At 33.1% G+C, this 17763-nt stretch overlaps 2 protein-coding genes across 2 annotated transcripts; both read left to right on the top strand.

Moving 5' to 3' along the window:
* Window positions 1-5220: 5220 nt before the first annotated feature.
* Window positions 5221-11584, top strand: LOC114349374 (DNA-directed RNA polymerase II subunit RPB7). The gene is made up of 4 exons (XM_028299763.2): window positions 5221-5445; window positions 5505-5614; window positions 6072-6420; window positions 11464-11584. The coding sequence occupies exons 1-4, from the start codon at window positions 5434-5436 to the stop codon at window positions 11512-11514; spliced, it is 522 nt and encodes a 173-aa protein (XP_028155564.1). The 5' UTR covers window positions 5221-5433; the 3' UTR covers window positions 11515-11584.
* A 298-nt stretch (window positions 11585-11882) lies between these two features.
* Window positions 11883-17503, top strand: LOC114324144 (mediator of RNA polymerase II transcription subunit 15-like). Its single transcript, XM_028275442.2, has 4 exons — window positions 11883-12191; window positions 15868-16007; window positions 17160-17291; window positions 17364-17503. Exons 1-3 carry the CDS (start codon window positions 12130-12132, stop codon window positions 17261-17263), a joined length of 306 nt encoding a protein of 101 aa, XP_028131243.1. The 5' UTR covers window positions 11883-12129; the 3' UTR covers window positions 17264-17291; window positions 17364-17503.
* The last annotated feature ends 260 nt before the right edge of the window (window positions 17504-17763 follow it).

Raw genomic sequence — 17763 nt, 5'->3', positions numbered from 1 at the left:
ACATTCGTTCAACATGGCCCATCCAGCGCAGACGTCCGATTTTTATGGATATTATGACGTCGGGTTCGTTGTGTGCTGCGTATAGTTCAAATCTTCTGCGCCATACGTCATTTTCTTTCACCGCCTTATATATGTGTCTGAGGATTTTTCGTTCAAACTATCTTCATCTTGGGCTATCAATATTGCGTCGTCTGCGTAGCAAAGTATTTTTACTTCTTTGTTTCAAATTCTATATCCTCTTCCTTTGTTGACGTTTTTGATGATTTCATCCATGATTAAATTGAAAAGCACAGGACTCAATGAGTCTCCCTGTCTTATTCCGCTGCCTATATCTATAGGTTCTGTAAGTTGTCCATCTATTCTGACTTCCATTTTGTTGTTTTGATAGATGTTTTCAATAGTTTTTATGATATCTAGAGGGACTATTATTATACAGAAGATGGATTACATCTTTGAGTCTTACTCTGTCAAATGCTTTCTTTAAGTCAATTTCTTTCTCAGTAATTTGCTTTATGACGAATATTGCATCTGTACACGATCTTCCAGTACGAAAACCCTGTTGTTCATCTGCTAAACTTATCCTCTGATTCATTACGTCTTGTAAGATTTTAGTTGTAAGTTTTAGGATAGTATTTAACAAGTTGATACCTCTGTAGTTTTCTGGCTGCTTTTTATCTCCTTTTTTGAATAGTAGAATTAGTTCGCTCGTTCTCCATTCTTCCGGTATTTTATTGTGTTTTATGATTTTGTTAATTAATGTTGTTAATTGTTCTGCCATTGCTGCTCCACAATATTTCAGTAATTCGTTTGGTATTCCATCCTTACCTGCAGCTTTTCTGTTCTTCAGCTTTTCGAGTGTTTTCCATACTTCCTGTGCACTTATATTAACATCTTCATTTGTGGTAATTTCTGGTGTTTCCGGTTCTAGCATCCTTTGTTCTTCCTCTGCATAGAGCTTTTTTAGATAGTCAATCCATGTATCCTTTTCTAATATGTGTTTTGGTTCTATTAGTTCCTTTAGCTCCGTTCTTTGACCTCTTATAAAGAGCCATATTTCCTTTTGGAGACCATAAAAATCATGTTCCATTTCTTTCGAAAAACGTTCCCAGTGATCATTATTTTATTCTTCTTACTACTGAATGTGATTCGTTTCTTATAGTCTTATAATTATCGTATGCCTCTTGTGTTTTAGTCAAACAGAAAATCAAACAGAATACGATGGGCGGGTCACGTACTAAGATCAAGTGACGAAAGACTTCTAAACGCCACATTCTGGGAAAGGCCCGTTGGAAAAAGGTCAGTTGGTCGCCCAAGAAAGAGATGGAAGGACGCAGTAGCCAGCGATCTACGCAAAATGGGAGTACAGCAATGGGAAATAGCTGCTCAGGACCGACAACAATGGAGGGAAATAGTAAACGCGGCCAAGACTCACATAGAGTTGTAGAGCCAAATGATGATGATGATCTTATTGTGTTTTAGTTAACATATATTTTAGGTAAGCCATTGAGTGTTTTTAAATATTGACTCTAGAGCTGCCGTGAACAATTTTGGTGAAATATTGTCTCCTTGTCTTACTCCTCGACCTAAGCTGAATTTTTCTGTTTCTTCGTGTAGTCGTATACTTGATGTAGCGTTCTCATATAAATGTTTTTGATTAGTGACGTGTATCTGTAGCCTATTCGGCTTTGCTTTAGGCTTCCAGTACTGTTTCAAACTCTACAGAATCAAAAGCCTTCTCGTAATCGACAAATCGTAGGTATATACTCACTTAAAATCTTTAGTAAAAAAATGTTCAAAACATGTGTACGATTTGATGATATCTACTCATATCATAAATGTCTGCATGTAAATTTCGTTATTTATATAAAGCTATTTATATTTAAATCAAATCGTACAAAACATCGCTTACGTGACAATCTAAACGAAGGTTACACCTTGCAGCCGGTAAAAATTACTTATTATGTAGCCATTCCATTATTAATGTGAATGTGTATTTTTCCTCAGTTTTATGACCTTAGTATTGTTCGAATCTTTTGTTAGTTTCTTAAAATTGTGTCGTAGAATAATTTCACATAATTACCCCGTTTTGTACTTACTCAGCTCTGTGGTCATTTCAAAATAAAATACGAAGTTTTTACAATGAAAAGTTTAATTTAAACATAAAAATTTAAGGACTTATATAATAAATACACACAATAAGTAAAAAACAGTATACAAGTATAGTCATTAATAAAAATAAAAAACCGCGATAAATGCGATAAAAATGAATGTTGCACACAAGATTCCAGTCACAATAGAGCTGATTTATGAATATGGAAAATAAAATTAGGTATAGTTTTATTTTGAAAGATTTTTCAATAATATTAGCTATAAATTTGAAGTAAAACACTCTACAAAAGAGCCTCAAATTGTAAACTTTATTACAGGTAATCTTTTTGTGGCCCGTTTTACTTTTTACTTCAGCAAATATTATTGAAAATTGTTTCAAAATAAAACTAGAATTTTGGTAAATTTGGGTAAATTTTGGAGCTCGATAACTTCTAAACAGTTTAACCGATTTTTATCACTAACACGAATTTGAAAGACATTGACAAGTAGATGCAGCCAAGGTCAATTATGATTTAATGAGTCTGAAAAACCATTTTCCCCCTAAGAAATGGATTTGATCACACTTATTATGAGGCCTGTAATTTAAAATTCGAATTTTTCCAGATATACATTATTAGACACGTCTGGAGTTCTCACACAAACTTTCATTAATTGGCACAACTGTAGTTGGAATTTTTGAATTACCGAAAAACTAAATTTTCAAAGTTCAATTTTTCGGCTATATATGCTATACTGGACCGTATTATGTCAGAATCGGACTTCTTAGGCACCGTTTGAAAGGTGGACTCAAGTACTACCGATTTGCTGTGACACTATCTGATTTGCGTATTTAATTATTAGCACATATTGACAATAATTAATTGAATAAATAAAAAAAAACTATTTACCTACCTAATAATAGATTATACTTAGGAACTTTTCGCTTAAGTACGTATAATAGTTATAAGTGTGACAGACGCACCATATAGTGCGACGTGCAGCGGAGCGGCTGGCTTAAAATTCAAGTGAACGCGCATAATTAACAAAAAAAACAACGGTTTAAATTGAAATAAGCATTGATTACTCATCAGAATCTTGAAATTTAATGTTTAAAATTCAATTTAATCACTTGGCACTCTCAAAAATAATAATCGACATAAGTTTTCAAGAATTGAAAATGAGTATTTTCGCATATATTATGTATTTCAAATTTTAAATCGCTTATATCTCGAAAACTATCAACTCTTGAGAAAAATATCAGGAGAGTTTTTTTGATTTAAAACGATCCAAAAAATCTAAAACAATATTTTCTGCAGCAGAAAAGGTGATCTTTTGAATTTGTTTAGGAAAAATTTTTCGCAAAAATATCCGCATTGAAACCGGATCAGAATTTTTTTTCATACAAGAGCGACCCCACAACATGGACCAGACAGATTGTTTCCAATTTATCACCTACCTAATTTATTAGCTTGTTAATAGGGAACTTGCATACATTTTTAAATTCGAAAAAAATGTTATAAATCACAACACAACATAATTTAAAACATGTATCAAAAATAAAAAAGTTTTGTTTGTCTTTCGTTTGGCCCCTAAAGACGATTAAAAATTCAAATTAAAACAGGTGGTCCAAAACGCTTCGTGACGTCACTTGGTTTTACATTTACATTTTTCCAATAAAGTAAACAGAATTTTAAATTACACGTTATAAACGTCAGTAGAAAATACATTTATGTGACGTTACAAGTGTTTTTGATCGTTTGAACTATTCATAGAAAAATTCGTACTTTTACAAAATGGTCTTATTTTCAATAGTAAACCTTCGTTCCTTTCCTTCAAAAACAGTATAAAACTACAATTTTAACAAACTGGTATATATTATTACAATGACATACGATAAATGTCATCAGAATATAAATATTTTTGACTTATTCCACGACGATGAGCTTGCCAAATACCCAAGTAGGTGGAGGCCAATAAACTAAAGAAGGAGAAGAAGAATATACCTAAATATAAGGTTGTGTCTAGGTATACGTTACCGTGTACGCAAATAAAAAAGTTGGAGTGTCAGTGATTTCTTATTTTTTATTTGTTTAGTGTTTGTTTTTAAATTAACTATTGAGTGTGGACAATTATTTAGTTCTTTTAATGGGTTTAAGAACATTTTAAAACAGTACGAAAAAGATAAGAGACTATAAATTAATATATTTTTTTTTAGTTATAAATGAAATAGTATGTATTACCGTAAAAGATTAAAATAAAAAGAAGACCTACAGCTTTCACAATAATAATTAACTTGTTCTGAAGCTATTATCCTTGTGGCATTTTTGTAATCAACTATTCTAAATGGGAACTAAGCCACAATTTAACCAAAAAATGATTTTATTAACGTTTCGACGTCTAAATCGGACGTCGTTGTCAAAATACAAAATATTATTAAATAAAACAAAAATGGTGATGCTTAGTAAAAAATTTTTCTAATAATTTATTTAATCTGACTAATTTTTGTATTTTGACAATGACATCCGATTTGGACGTCGAAACGTTAATAAAATCATTTTTTTAGTTAAATTGTGGCTTATTTCCCATTTAGAATAGTTGATTACAATAATTAACTTACGTATAAAAATTATTTTAACAATATTTTTTACGTGTTATGTCAACTAAATACATATATTTATTTTGCTAACCTAAATATATACTTTAATATATACATTGATTTATTACAATTAAGTTTGAAACATCTGAATAGTTCTGCTTCCCTTCCTTTAACAAATATTTTTCTATCAAACACACGCTAAAGATACCGAAATAGCATGTACCAAAATATACAGTCACTGCGCACGCTAAATAATGTCACTGGCTTGATGAAGTTTAATTCGCGTGTACATACCTAACTTTTTTATTTGAGTACACGTTAGCGTGTATCTAGACACCGCGAAATATAACCATAATAATAACTAATGTAAAACTATGTGACGTCACGGGTCGTTTGAACTATTTTATACCGCTGAAGACTTTAAATATGTATTTCTAAGTTATTACGAGTTTTTGAAGCGTGAAATTTTGGAAATCTCATTTTTAAACAAGACTGAACATTATTATGTAATAAAAAAAAATTGTGCAAGTTCCCTATTGTGCAATAAAATGCAATAATAATTTGCAGATTATTTTTTTCTCTGGCTCTGGCAACAGCGCTGCCTCTCTATTTTGCCACCGATTTTGCTGTGGTGACGATGGCAATATGTCAAACACTAGCAAATACAAAAAAGAAGACGAAATATAATCCTAACCTTAACACCGGAAAATAACGTTTGTTTATAATTTATCAATAGACAAATTAAAATAATGTTTTACCACGTAAGTACTGACTACACATTAACAGAATAGTCCTTTAAATATTTTTTTATCATTTTTAGATATCTCTAGAACACGAAATCCTACTACATCCACAATATTTCGGACCACAACTGTTAGAAAAAGTCAAAACTAAACTGTATACCGAAGTTGAAGGAACTTGCACAGGAAAGTAAGACACTACTTTTTTATTGATACACTGCATTTTTACAATCTAGTCTATATACAAAGTAATAAGCAAATAGTCTATAAGTCAAAAGGTGAGTTAGGCACCCTCCCAGTCACCATTCAATAAGTATTATTCTTCCCATCTCCCTTCAGTCTTCTTTCAGCAAGTGGTTGGGTGAATCAATTATCTATCAATTCGTTGTTGTGGTCAGTGGTGCGATTTTTATATTTTATTGAATGATTCTTTATTATGTCCTTGATTAGTGATTAGTGGGATGTCCAGATCATTGTGAAGTGTCTGGTTAGATACGTACCAAGGAGCTTTACTTATCAACTGAGTATTTTGGATTGGAATGTTTGGAGTATCTTCGTATTTGAAGGTTTACTTAAAATTGTTATCATTCAAAATAGCTTACTAAGTTTGTGGCATGATTTATAGGTTATAATTACCTATTTTCCAGGTATGGATTTGTGATTGCAGTAACCACTATAGATAGCATAGGTGCCGGTTTGATACTACCCGGACAAGGCTTTGTAGTCTACCCGGTGAAATATAAAGCCATTGTGTTCCGTCCATTCAAAGGTGAAGTCCTGGATGCGGTGGTTCGACAAGTCAACAAAGTTGGCATGTTCGCCGAAATAGGTCCTTTATCTTGTTTCATTTCTCATCATTCCATACCCGCAGAAATGGAGTTTTGTCCTAACGTTAATCCCCAATGCTATAAGACTAAAGACGAAGATGTTGTGATACGAGCAGAAGGAGAAATCAGATTGAAAATAGTGGGTACGAGAGTAGACGCCTCAGGGATAGTAAGTAACTACTGTATTTTGTTTTTTTACAGTTGTTCCACTGGATCTTTGCACACGCATGAAATTATTCACGAATTACTTTTTATGCTAGGTCTCACTGAAACTAGCATCACAAAATTAAGCTCCTGGTCCATAGAAGCCACAATAATTTAAACAAGGATAAGGCTAAGGCTCCACGGGCGACAAATCTACGCTAGCAGTAGCCGTAAAATGAACTTAAGGTTCCACGGAACGGAATACGAATAGCCGAACTGAACCGACTACTCACAAGTCCTGTAGTCGGTTCAGTTCGGCTATTCCTATTCCGTTCCGTGGAACCTAAGTTCGTTTTATGGCTACTGCTAGCGTAAATTTGTCGTCCGTGGAGCCTTAGCCTAAGTGATACGCCATGTCATTGATAGGTACATTATTTACTAAGAATTTTGACGTTTATCATTGTCAATAAGATTGGCACATTTTTCGTGTTTAAAAATGGTATTTCATATTATTTAAACTTTTAGTCTTTGTATCTACATTTCAATGTAATTTTTATTTTCAAACATAATTGTTAGAATGACTAACTATTGCTCTATTATTTGGGTACTTCCTGTACCTAATTATTTATTTTTAAGCTAATGTGACAAGCAATATTTTTTAACCTACAGATTGTCATTATACTACATGAGTCCTACTATAGTTCTGTTGAACGAAAGCTTATTTGTTTATTTTCGAGATTACTGTTTACCTTTTTTTTTTAATTTATTTAGTACTGTTCTATATATATAGTCGCTATGGTGTTCAAGCTGTTTAATGTGAGTCCATCAATCTTCTTGATAGCGAAAAAAGATCAAACACTTCAATAAAACACCTTTATAAAATATGTCTACCAGCATAATAGCCATTTCCTAATAATTACATTGATAGTACATGCCAAAATAGGTTTCACTTAATGTTTTGATTTAACTTGTTTGCAAATCAATCATTACGTTTGTGCAAAAATCTGTTGGAAAAACTGTATATATTATGTACAGGGTGTCCAGAAACTCTACCGACAAACGAAGACAGGAGATTTCTCAGGTAATTTTAAAATAATTTAAACCAATTCATCTAGTCCGAAAATGCTTCCTAAAGGAGCTAGAGCTATTTGAAGATGGCATCTGGTAATTAGTTTTTTATTTTATTTTATGTATTTATTTATTTACTGGACTTACCCATTATTACAAAATAATTAAGAGCTAAAATATACATTAAACCTCAAAATAAATTATAAAAATATGTAAATATTATGTAAATTCACTTAATTAAAATCACTGAATATCAACATATCACAGACAATGATAACATATCACAAATAATAAATTAACAATTATTTGAACACTTAACACTACGGGCCGGTTGTTCGAACGCTAATCAACAATGATCACTATCAAATATTTAATTACTGTCACGAACTGTCAATGTCAACTTTTATTGGGTTGCTGAAAACAATTGATTATAATTATGAGATTAGTTAATCAATTAACATAACAATTATTAACATAATTGATTAAGTAATTTCATAATTGTAATCAATAATTATGATTTCAGCAACCCAATCGAAGTTGACAGTGACAGTAATTAAATATTTGATAATGATCATTGTTGATTAGCGTTCGAACAACCGGCCCTAAATCGCCTAACTACCTATAAATATACTTATAAATTTATAAATTAGTGTTCTACCCTAAGCGTTAAATCCTTAACAAAGCACATAAAGCGTCCTTGACTTACACTGAAATCAATGTTCGGAGACAAGTTATTAGCTGTCCTTACACACCTTGAACTAAAACTATTATACTTTACATTAGTTCTACAAATAGGTTGTTGAAACATGAGGTGAAATCTAGTATTCCTTGATGGCACTGCCAAACCAATAGAATACAGTAGATCTGGGCAATTAGCAATACCATTAAACATTTTGTAAAGGTTCTGTAAGTCCTTACATTGCCTGCGAATCTGAAGAGGAGGGAGAGAAAATCTTGTGTAAAGTGAATCATAGTTGTAATGGTAGTTATCAGGGGGATCCACTCCAGCCTTAAAGGCCAAATACCGCAAAAATCTTCTTTGCATTTGTTCTAATTTGTGTACATGGCATGTATAGAGGGGATTCCAGACTGAAGTAGCATATTCCAACAGGGGTCTGACCAATGAACAATACAATAGGCGGATTGCTTAGAGATTTGTGAAATCTCTTGTACATCTCTTGACATAGCCAACCATTTTAAGGACTCTAGAAACAATCTCTGCGATATGAAATTTGAAGGATAGAGCATTGTCAAATAAGACTCCAAGATCCTTAGTAGCTGACATATTGATCAAGATGGTGTTAGAAATTGCATAGGAAAAACCCAAGGGGAAACGTCTCTTAGAGAAATACATAGTGAGGCATTTGTTTGGGTTTAAATCCATGCAATTTCTTTCACACCAGTCCACAAGTCTGGACAAATCTGACTGAAAGTTGATACAATACAAAGTATTCCATCTGGTCCTGGACTCTTGTTGGTTTTTAGATTACAAATCTCTTCATAAATTGTTGAAATACTGATATGAAGATTATTTATGCTGATATCATTAAAGGATAAAGATTCAACTGCCTGACAATCTTTTGTTGAGTAAACAGTTTTAAAATAATCTGCAAACAGATTTGGAAGATCAGGCCCCACTTGGCAACTCACCTCATTGTAAAACATTTCAGATGGTAAATCATTAGATTTTCGTTGTGAATTGACATAGGACCAGAATTTTTTCACATTACTCTCATTGACAATAGCATTTTCCGAGCTGGATACAAATTCATTGTAACAAGTTTTAAATAGGACTTTACATTGTGATCTTAATCTTGAAAAAGTAATATAATCATACCTACTCCCAGATTCGTTAAATGCTTTGTGTGCTTGCTTTTTTAAAATAATAACATTTTTTAATTCTTGAGAGAACCATCTTGGAAAGTACTCTTGAGGCACTTTATTTTGTGATACTACCATGTGTATAATTGAGTAAAGAACATCGTAAAAAATATTAAGCATATCATTGATGGAATGTTTTAATAATATCATGTCCCAATTAACGTCTCCAAGATAGCTATTTAACAAATTAAAGTTTGCAGTCTTGAAGTCATAATAATATTCATCCTTGGTTGCATTAAGTAGATTAGTGTGACAGAGCATCATCTGCCAAAGTCACAACTACAGAAAGGGCATTCGAACCAAAAACCAGGTACAGGGTTTTGCCCAAATGGGTGGGAACATTGTTAAGTTGGTACAAATTGTGAAAAGCACATACATAAGTTTGACATCACCTCAATTGATTCGGCATCCTGGTGCAAAGTATCTGGAGAGTAGATGGCATGAGAGCAGAACTGGTTAAATGCCCATGAGGCCTTCGGCAAGTTAAAATCTCCAAGTAAGAGCATTGGGCATTGGTACTTCTCAGAGAGGCTGTCAATCTTGTCACTGAAAAGTAGGTATTTCTCTGGAGATGATCTTGGTGGGATATATACACATCCTATAATGGTTTTATTGGAACCAGAGCCGATTTGAACAAATAATTGCTCCAGGCTGGGGCTTGACTCCACCAATTGAGCAGGGATATTCTTAGCGACAGCTATCAACACACCACCACCCCTTGAAGCATCACTGGTAGTTGCATTACGATCCCTTCCATATATATTATGTTCTATATTATATATTAGCCCAAGCCCAATTACTGAGTTATTGTTAGAGATAACATTACTACGAAGAACATTCAGTTTGGTCCTAAGACCTCGAACATTTTGGTAAAAAATATCCATATTCTGGTGAATTCTGGAATGAGAACTTGATAAGGAAGGCCCATTAGTTAGTTTTTTCGTGCAAAAATAAATGGGGTACCATTTCGATATCTGATACTCACTTGTTTGCCTTTCGCTCTAAGATCATTTAGTTCTTGCAATAATACGATAATTTAGTTCTTGCAGTTTTTTATTAAATATCTCCAGAACGCTTCTATTTAGAAAAACGAAAATTGGTACACATATTTATCTTCCAGAGAAAAATCGACTTCATCCATTGAAAATTTCTAGTACCGGTCATAGGCGTACGTTTTGGGTAGGGCAACAGAATATTATCGCAATACTTTTTTGTTTCTTATTTTTAAGCACTTTTGAGTCTGGATCATTAAAATGTAAGATATTATAGTACTAAAAGGTATTATTCTTACTTTAATTCGATAGAATACATCGTTTTCTAGAAAAATTGATTTGAAAATATTTCATTTTTTTGAATTTCAAAAACAAATTTCAAAAAAAAACTATTTAGAAAAACGAAAACTGGTACGTTTATTTATATTCCAGAGATGAATCGATTTCATTAATTGCGAATTTCTAGTACCGGTCATATGCGTCCGTTTTGGGTAGGTCAACGATTATTTTATCGCATAACTTTTTTGTCTTTAATTTTTAAGAATTTTTGACACTAGATTATCAAATTATGAGGTATTCTAGTACTAAAAGTTACTCTTGCTTTAAGTTGGTAAAATAGACCGTTTTTTTTTTCAAATTCAGGAAACGAAAAATTTTCAAATCGATTTTTCTAGAAAACGGTGTATTCTACCGACTTAAAGCAAGAGTACCTTTTAGTACTAGAATACCTCACAATTTATTAATCCAGTCTCAACAATGCTTAAAAGCTAAATACAAAAAAGTTATGTGATAAAATAACCGTTGTCCCACCCAAAACGCACGCCTATGATTGGTACTAGAAATTCACAATGGATGGAATCGATTTATCTCTGGAAGATAAATATGTGTACCAATTTTCGTTTTTCTAACTAGAACCGTTCTGGAGGTATGTATTTAAGAAAAACTAATTACAAGACGCCATCTTCAAAGAGCTCTAGCTCCCGTAGGAAACATTTTCGGACTAGGTGAATTTGGTTAAATTGTCTTAAAATTATCTAAGGAATCTCCTGTCTTCGTTTGTCGGTAGAGTTTCTGGACACCCTGTATAATGTATAATGATTGGTTAAATTTGATTTATTATTTTTCAGTTTGCCATTGGAACCTTAATGGATGATTATCTGGGATTAATAAGTAATTAAGTTGAATATTTTTAAAATGTATTTATAAGTCTATAATTTTTAATATACAAAAATCAAACATTTATTAAAAGAGGCTCTATTATTACCCGTTTATCAAAACATCATCTTTATCATCACTGGCTCAGCAAACCTTTTTGGGTCTTGGCCTGTTCCCTGATTTTTCTTCATCCTGATCTGTTTCATGCTTTTTGTTCTTCCATTTGTTTATTTTTAAGGTTGTTATACCATTTTCTATTTAAACGGCAAGATTTTTTCTATTTAAACCGTCCGAAAAAGTATAATTTTTCAATGAAAATGGCAAATTTTCAATCATGATGAACTAAAAAAGTATTAGAGTTTTCTAAAAAATATAGAACGTTTTTTGCTTTGAATTAGGTCCTCTAACGACTCTCCGGGTTCTTTTGACCATAAAAGTTTCTACCCCGAGAAGGGGTGGGTACCACCCCCAAATAAAAATAATATTGTGACATAGGGTAGACTTTATTTCTTGAGCTATTCATTACTTAATGTAAACATATCTAGTGAATTGATGCATTCGGTCGGAATTCGGAGAGAAATCCCCTCATTGACTGCACTATAAATATTTGAACAACAGGTAGTGTTTTTATAGCAAAGATGGTGGATGAAAATTCTTGGAGGAGGACGGCTACTTTTCGACAAATTGTAGTCGCAAAAATGTAAGTATCAAATAAATTAATATTTCTCTTGGCTTTAAATGTTTTACTGAACATATTAAGTACATATTACTTAATAAACATATTAATACTGTGCTTGTGGTAGAGCGTGTCGAAAAGTGTTTTATTGAATACATAAATAATAGTATCGTTCGCGGTAACGATCCCGTACTTGTCCAGGACTACTTCGCATGCGCACTTTAAAAAAGAGCGTTCTCTTTTTTAAAGTGCGTATGCGATTTTTAAAGTGCGCATGCGAAGTAATCCTGGACAAGTACGGAATCGTTACCGCGAACGATACTATTATCACAGAAGCGAAAGCCAAACTCAGGCCGAAAACGGTAACATAATTTTCATGCTCATGCGTCACGTAACTGGTGCAACCTCACGTTTGCAACTGACAGTGTATTTTTAGTTAAATTTTCTATTTATATATGTTTTATTTTATATTTTATTTATATTTTATAGTTAAATTTTATATTTCGTATTTAATTACATAATAACTACTTGTCAAAAATATCACATCATTTGGAATGGTCCATTCCTTAGAACATCAAGCTCTATTCTGTAACTGGTGCACAAGCAAGGGCGGATCCAGGGAGGGGGCCATGGGGGCCATGGCCCCCTCCGAGAATTTAGAATAATATAAATTTAAATATTTCCAGTTCAAATGTTTTTAATTTCAAACACATATACAGTCGGAAAAATGAAAGAATACCCATGAACGATCACATCAATCACTTATTTTGTATTTTCTGTCCTTTTGTATAAATAACAAACGTTTGTTATAGAAAAAGACATCAAATGCAAAAGAAGTGATTGATGTGATCATTCATGGGTATTCTTTCATTTTTCCGACTGTATATGTACAAAACAGGGGATAAATATACGTTTTCTGGACCAGAATTAAAAAAAGAAGTAACGGAGAAGCTTCAGGAATGACTTTTGGGTTTTTTATAAATCAAAATGTTGATAATTTTACAGAGTGCCAATTGTTAGAACGATCTTGACAGCCATAAAAATCGAATAAATTTCCATATTCTATACACACAAAAAATAAAAAAGAAGTGAAGCGTTACTTGGGTCACTAGCACTTAGAACAAAGGAGTTGGTTGGTAGTATCGCACAGTCAAAAGAAACTGTTTTACAAATATTGCGTTTCATTTTTCTAATGAAAAATATGGTCACAATAACGGGATGAGAGCCCAAAGCCTTGTCACGAAACCTTTAACATTTTTCGCCAAACTCATGAGCAAAGACGGAGTCATATAAACCCATGAAAAAACATCATACTACAAGGAGTGCGTTCAGGTTGAGCTGGATTTTCTAAAAAGTTATAGCAACCCTCAAAAGCCAGTCATTAACCAGATAGACTCTCAGAGGTCTAAACAGAAACAAAAAATAAAGAAAGACTACGACCAATAGTAGGGTCTATAGTCTATAGTGTTCTTAGGTCGACAAAATATTCCTCTAAGAGACCATCGTGATGATGGCCTTATGCTTCTGAACGAAGATGATTGGACCTAGGAATGAGGGGAATTGCTGTGGTACTAAGGCAAAACCCGATCGTGTTAAGGTTTAAAATTGCGTCAGGAGATAAGACTCTTAAATTATACCTATCCACAGCATCTTCCTGAGCAACATGCATTAGTAGCAGCAGTCAAAATCAATTAATAACATGTTGTGGTGAAGAAATAATTGAACAAATAATATTTGACGAAACGACTACGTGATCCCACGTGGAACAGCTTTCTCTAAATTTGGGATATATACACAATAACAACATTCGTGAAGACTTTGTCAAATTTATTGATGCTTATGAGAACCTAAAAATAATTAGTAAAAATAAAGAAAGGGAAAGAACAAGGCCTGGCAGGAGAAGCATTGGAAAAAATAGTATTAAACTTGTTGAAAGAACTGCACTTGGATCCGAAGAAATGTGTAGGAATCGGTACTATGGCAGGAATGGTGAGTTTTAAGGCACTTCTCAAAGTCTGTGAAAGGTGACTTAAAACTCACCATTGTAACCCTAATTTTTAAAAATTACCCCCCGTACTTCTAGTACTCCTCCCCAAAAAAAGTTTATGGCCCCTCCCGAAAATCGGTCCTGGATCCGCCCTTGTGCACAAGGTCAAATATTTCGGCCCCAACAAAATCAATGGAAATGACAGTCAGATTCGCTTCTGTGTGGTTAGCTATTCTGTGATAATATTATTAAATATTATAGTCCAGTCGAGTTAGACGTATAATAGGCCTAACCTTGCATGCCTAGCTACATCAAATTTTATTTTTCTAATATTTAGGAGGTCAATAGTAGCGTAAATTTAAAAATCACGGCTGAATTCCACCGTTGCGTTAGCAGCATCTTGATTTTAAACGAGAACCGCCATTTTCAACTTTTCGACAAAACGGTAGGAACTAAAATACAGTAGAACCCCGCAAATCCGAACGTTCGGCAAATCCGAACCAACGGCAAGTGAAAAAAATTCAAGACAAAAACTTAAAAACATGTTTATTATACAGAGTAAAACCAGAAAATTGAACAATCTAGGTTTAATAGGTCTTTGACTCCGTAGCTTTCTTCTGACGCATCGAAGTGTAGCGAATTGACGCAGCGGTGATAAACCATTCACACATAAACATTACATCTACTGGTAACTCAGCAGAGTTATGCTTCACACGTAACGTGAAGCGCCACCCAGAGCTTTAGTGGTATCTGCGTGTGACACTCGAAATGACAAGGAAACTTCTTCCTCGCTTTCTTCATCTTCATTAGGGTTGCCTTGAGGTTGAACCAAGTCTACAATGTATTCATCCGTAAATTCTTGGTGCCCGTTGTCGTCAGCTTCAATCCATTCTGTAATTGCACTTTCTTCTTCATTTTCTCATCCTGCTGTTGTACGATTTCCAGAAGGTCATCTTATGGAGCGTGGAAAAATGGAGCTTCTTCAAATTGTAAATCTAGTCATGTAGTTAGCGACTAAACACAAATGATGACACTGGCTCTGCATCAGTGACATCAATCTGAGATGGGTGGAAGAGGGAGAGAGACAGGTGCAGCGACTCAAAATCAACGACAAAGTAAACTTTGAATTATTAGTTAGGCTAACTTTCGGATAATCCGAACTTTTCGGAATCCGAACAGGCTGTCCCCCCAATTAATTCGGAATTTCGGGGTTCTACTGTAGTTCCATATTCGATTTGTTACAATTTCTTTTTAACAATTTTTTCGTGCGGTCGATATTTTCCGAGCTAAGGGGAAAATAGTAGAAAGGGGATGGGGGCATAATTATTGATTTAAAAACTATTTTTAGCTGCCCCCAATTTTATAATGCTAACCAAGGGAGGTCAAGAGTAGTGTAAATTTATAAATAGCGACTGAATTCCGCCGTTGCGTTAGCCGCCATCTTGATTTTAAACGAGAACCGTTTTTACTCAATATCTCAGCCATTTTCAACCTTTCGACAAAAAGTGTGAGAACTGAAAGTATTGAAAATTCGATTGTATAATTTCTTTTATAACAATTTGTTTCCTGCGGTCGATATTTTCCGACACTGCACTACTATTGATATCGTCTAAAGATTAGAAAAATAAAATTTTGCGGTAATTCGGCGCAAGGTCACATGCTATCCCGACTGGACTATTAAAGTTGTTTGCTATATCTTAAAAAAAAATTTAGAGAAGAGGCAATTCGTCAGTCTGGTGTGAATACGCCGAAAAACAGTCAAGAAATGGAACATCATATCTTTTCAAAAGCCAAGAGTAAAGAGGAATACCTGGCATTGGCCGCTAGGATAATCTTGCATATTAGAGAATTGGGTGAGTGCATGAATAATTTAATCAGTTTACTTGTGTCTGGTTGATAATACTGGTAGTATTGGTTGAAAAGGTTGATAATATTTTAGTGTTATAGTAGTAGTCTTATGTAAACGAATATTTTTATTATGTTATTAAAATTAGTGAAAGTAACTTTGTAACCACTCCTATGTATATTTTTACTATAACAGCTTGATTAGTGCTCTCTTTTGTCAGTCAAATTCATGTTCAAGGTTTCTTCTTTCTCAGATGTAAGTTAACTTCATGTTTCATATTCATATCCAGTTTGTAACTAAATATGAAGACATTTGTACATATTATAGAAATAGAATTACTTTATATGATTAATAGCTATTTGTATAACAAGGGAGGAAAGTGCTACTTTTCCTCCCGAGAATGAAGTTTACTGCCCGACGCGTAGCGGAGGGCAGTAATCATTCAAGGGAGGAAAAGGCACTTTACTCCCGTGTTATACATATGGTTTTTCCACCTTCCTCAAAAAGCAAGTAATTTTTTCATTTTTACTTAATTTATTTATGTAGCTAACCAACAAAATTTATTAGAACTAAAACTAACAAGTAGGTACAATATAACTGTCAACTGTCAAATATAAGTCAAATTATTAATGTAAACTTGTTAAATCAAAATAACAATTTACTGTGTTTTACCATTCTGCAAAATACAGGGTGTTTTATAAATAAACGTTAAACTGTATAGATACTTACGTAATAGAAATTAGATATTGTACAGGGCGTCAATAAGTTATATTTCATAAATGAAATACCATGACGTCACTTTTACTTTTCCTCCCTAGGGAGGAAAAGTACAACTTTGCTCCCTACAATCAGGTACGGAAAAGTATACTTTCGGTAGAGGTAGGTGGAAAAAATTATTTCTAGACCACTTCTCTGTGACATAATTACCTACTTTAATTTTGGTCAAATCTCTTCTTTCTATGTCAGTATTTGAAAAAATTGCATAATTAGATCTTTATGTAGAATATTGCATACAAACTGAGCAGACCATATACAATTTCCTTCTATAAAAAAATAGAAGGTTCTTATCTTATAGCACCTCTCTATGGTGCTCATTAAACTGTTTTTAGATCTCTTTATTTTGTTACTGACCTAGGACTGTTTTGTTAACAAATTCCAGATATCCAAGGCAAGTCTCAGGCATATCTGGTATATGTTACACTTTGTTGTTTTTTTTACTTTGGCTTGGAGGATGGATGTATTTTGTTTGTCGTCATCGACTGAGAATACGTGGATAGATACCTGAGGAATAGTAAGTAACTCTTTAATTGGATTGTTTATGTTATTTATAAAGATCGCTTACATTGTCTTTATTATTTTTCAGTACGCGATTGGATGTCTAAAATATTTCGTGATTATATGGACAAGTATTATAAAAAGTAATAAGTAATTAAGTTAAATATTTGTAAAATGTATTTTTATAATAATTCTATAATTTTCAAAATATAAAAATTATCAAACATTTATTTAAACAGGCTTTATTATTACTGGTTTAGCAAAAGATTTATTTATCTAGATAATACTAATATACTAATCTGGAGCTAAACCACTCCAGTTCAGCTCAAGAATATAATTGATGAACCAAAAGTATAGGCAACTGACATTATGTGCAACCAGAGACACCCAAAAGAGTGGAAAATTGGTACAACGTTTTGAAGTTTTTGGTAATATCCAACTTAGTTCATCTTTTAATAAAAATGTATGGTTAATATCTACTTCGAACT

The sequence above is a fragment of the Diabrotica virgifera genome, chromosome 1 (genome assembly GCF_917563875.1).
Source record: "Diabrotica virgifera virgifera chromosome 1, PGI_DIABVI_V3a".
Classification (NCBI taxonomy): Eukaryota; Metazoa; Arthropoda; class Insecta; order Coleoptera; family Chrysomelidae; genus Diabrotica; species Diabrotica virgifera.
This window is presented reverse-complemented; position numbering and strand designations above follow the sequence as displayed.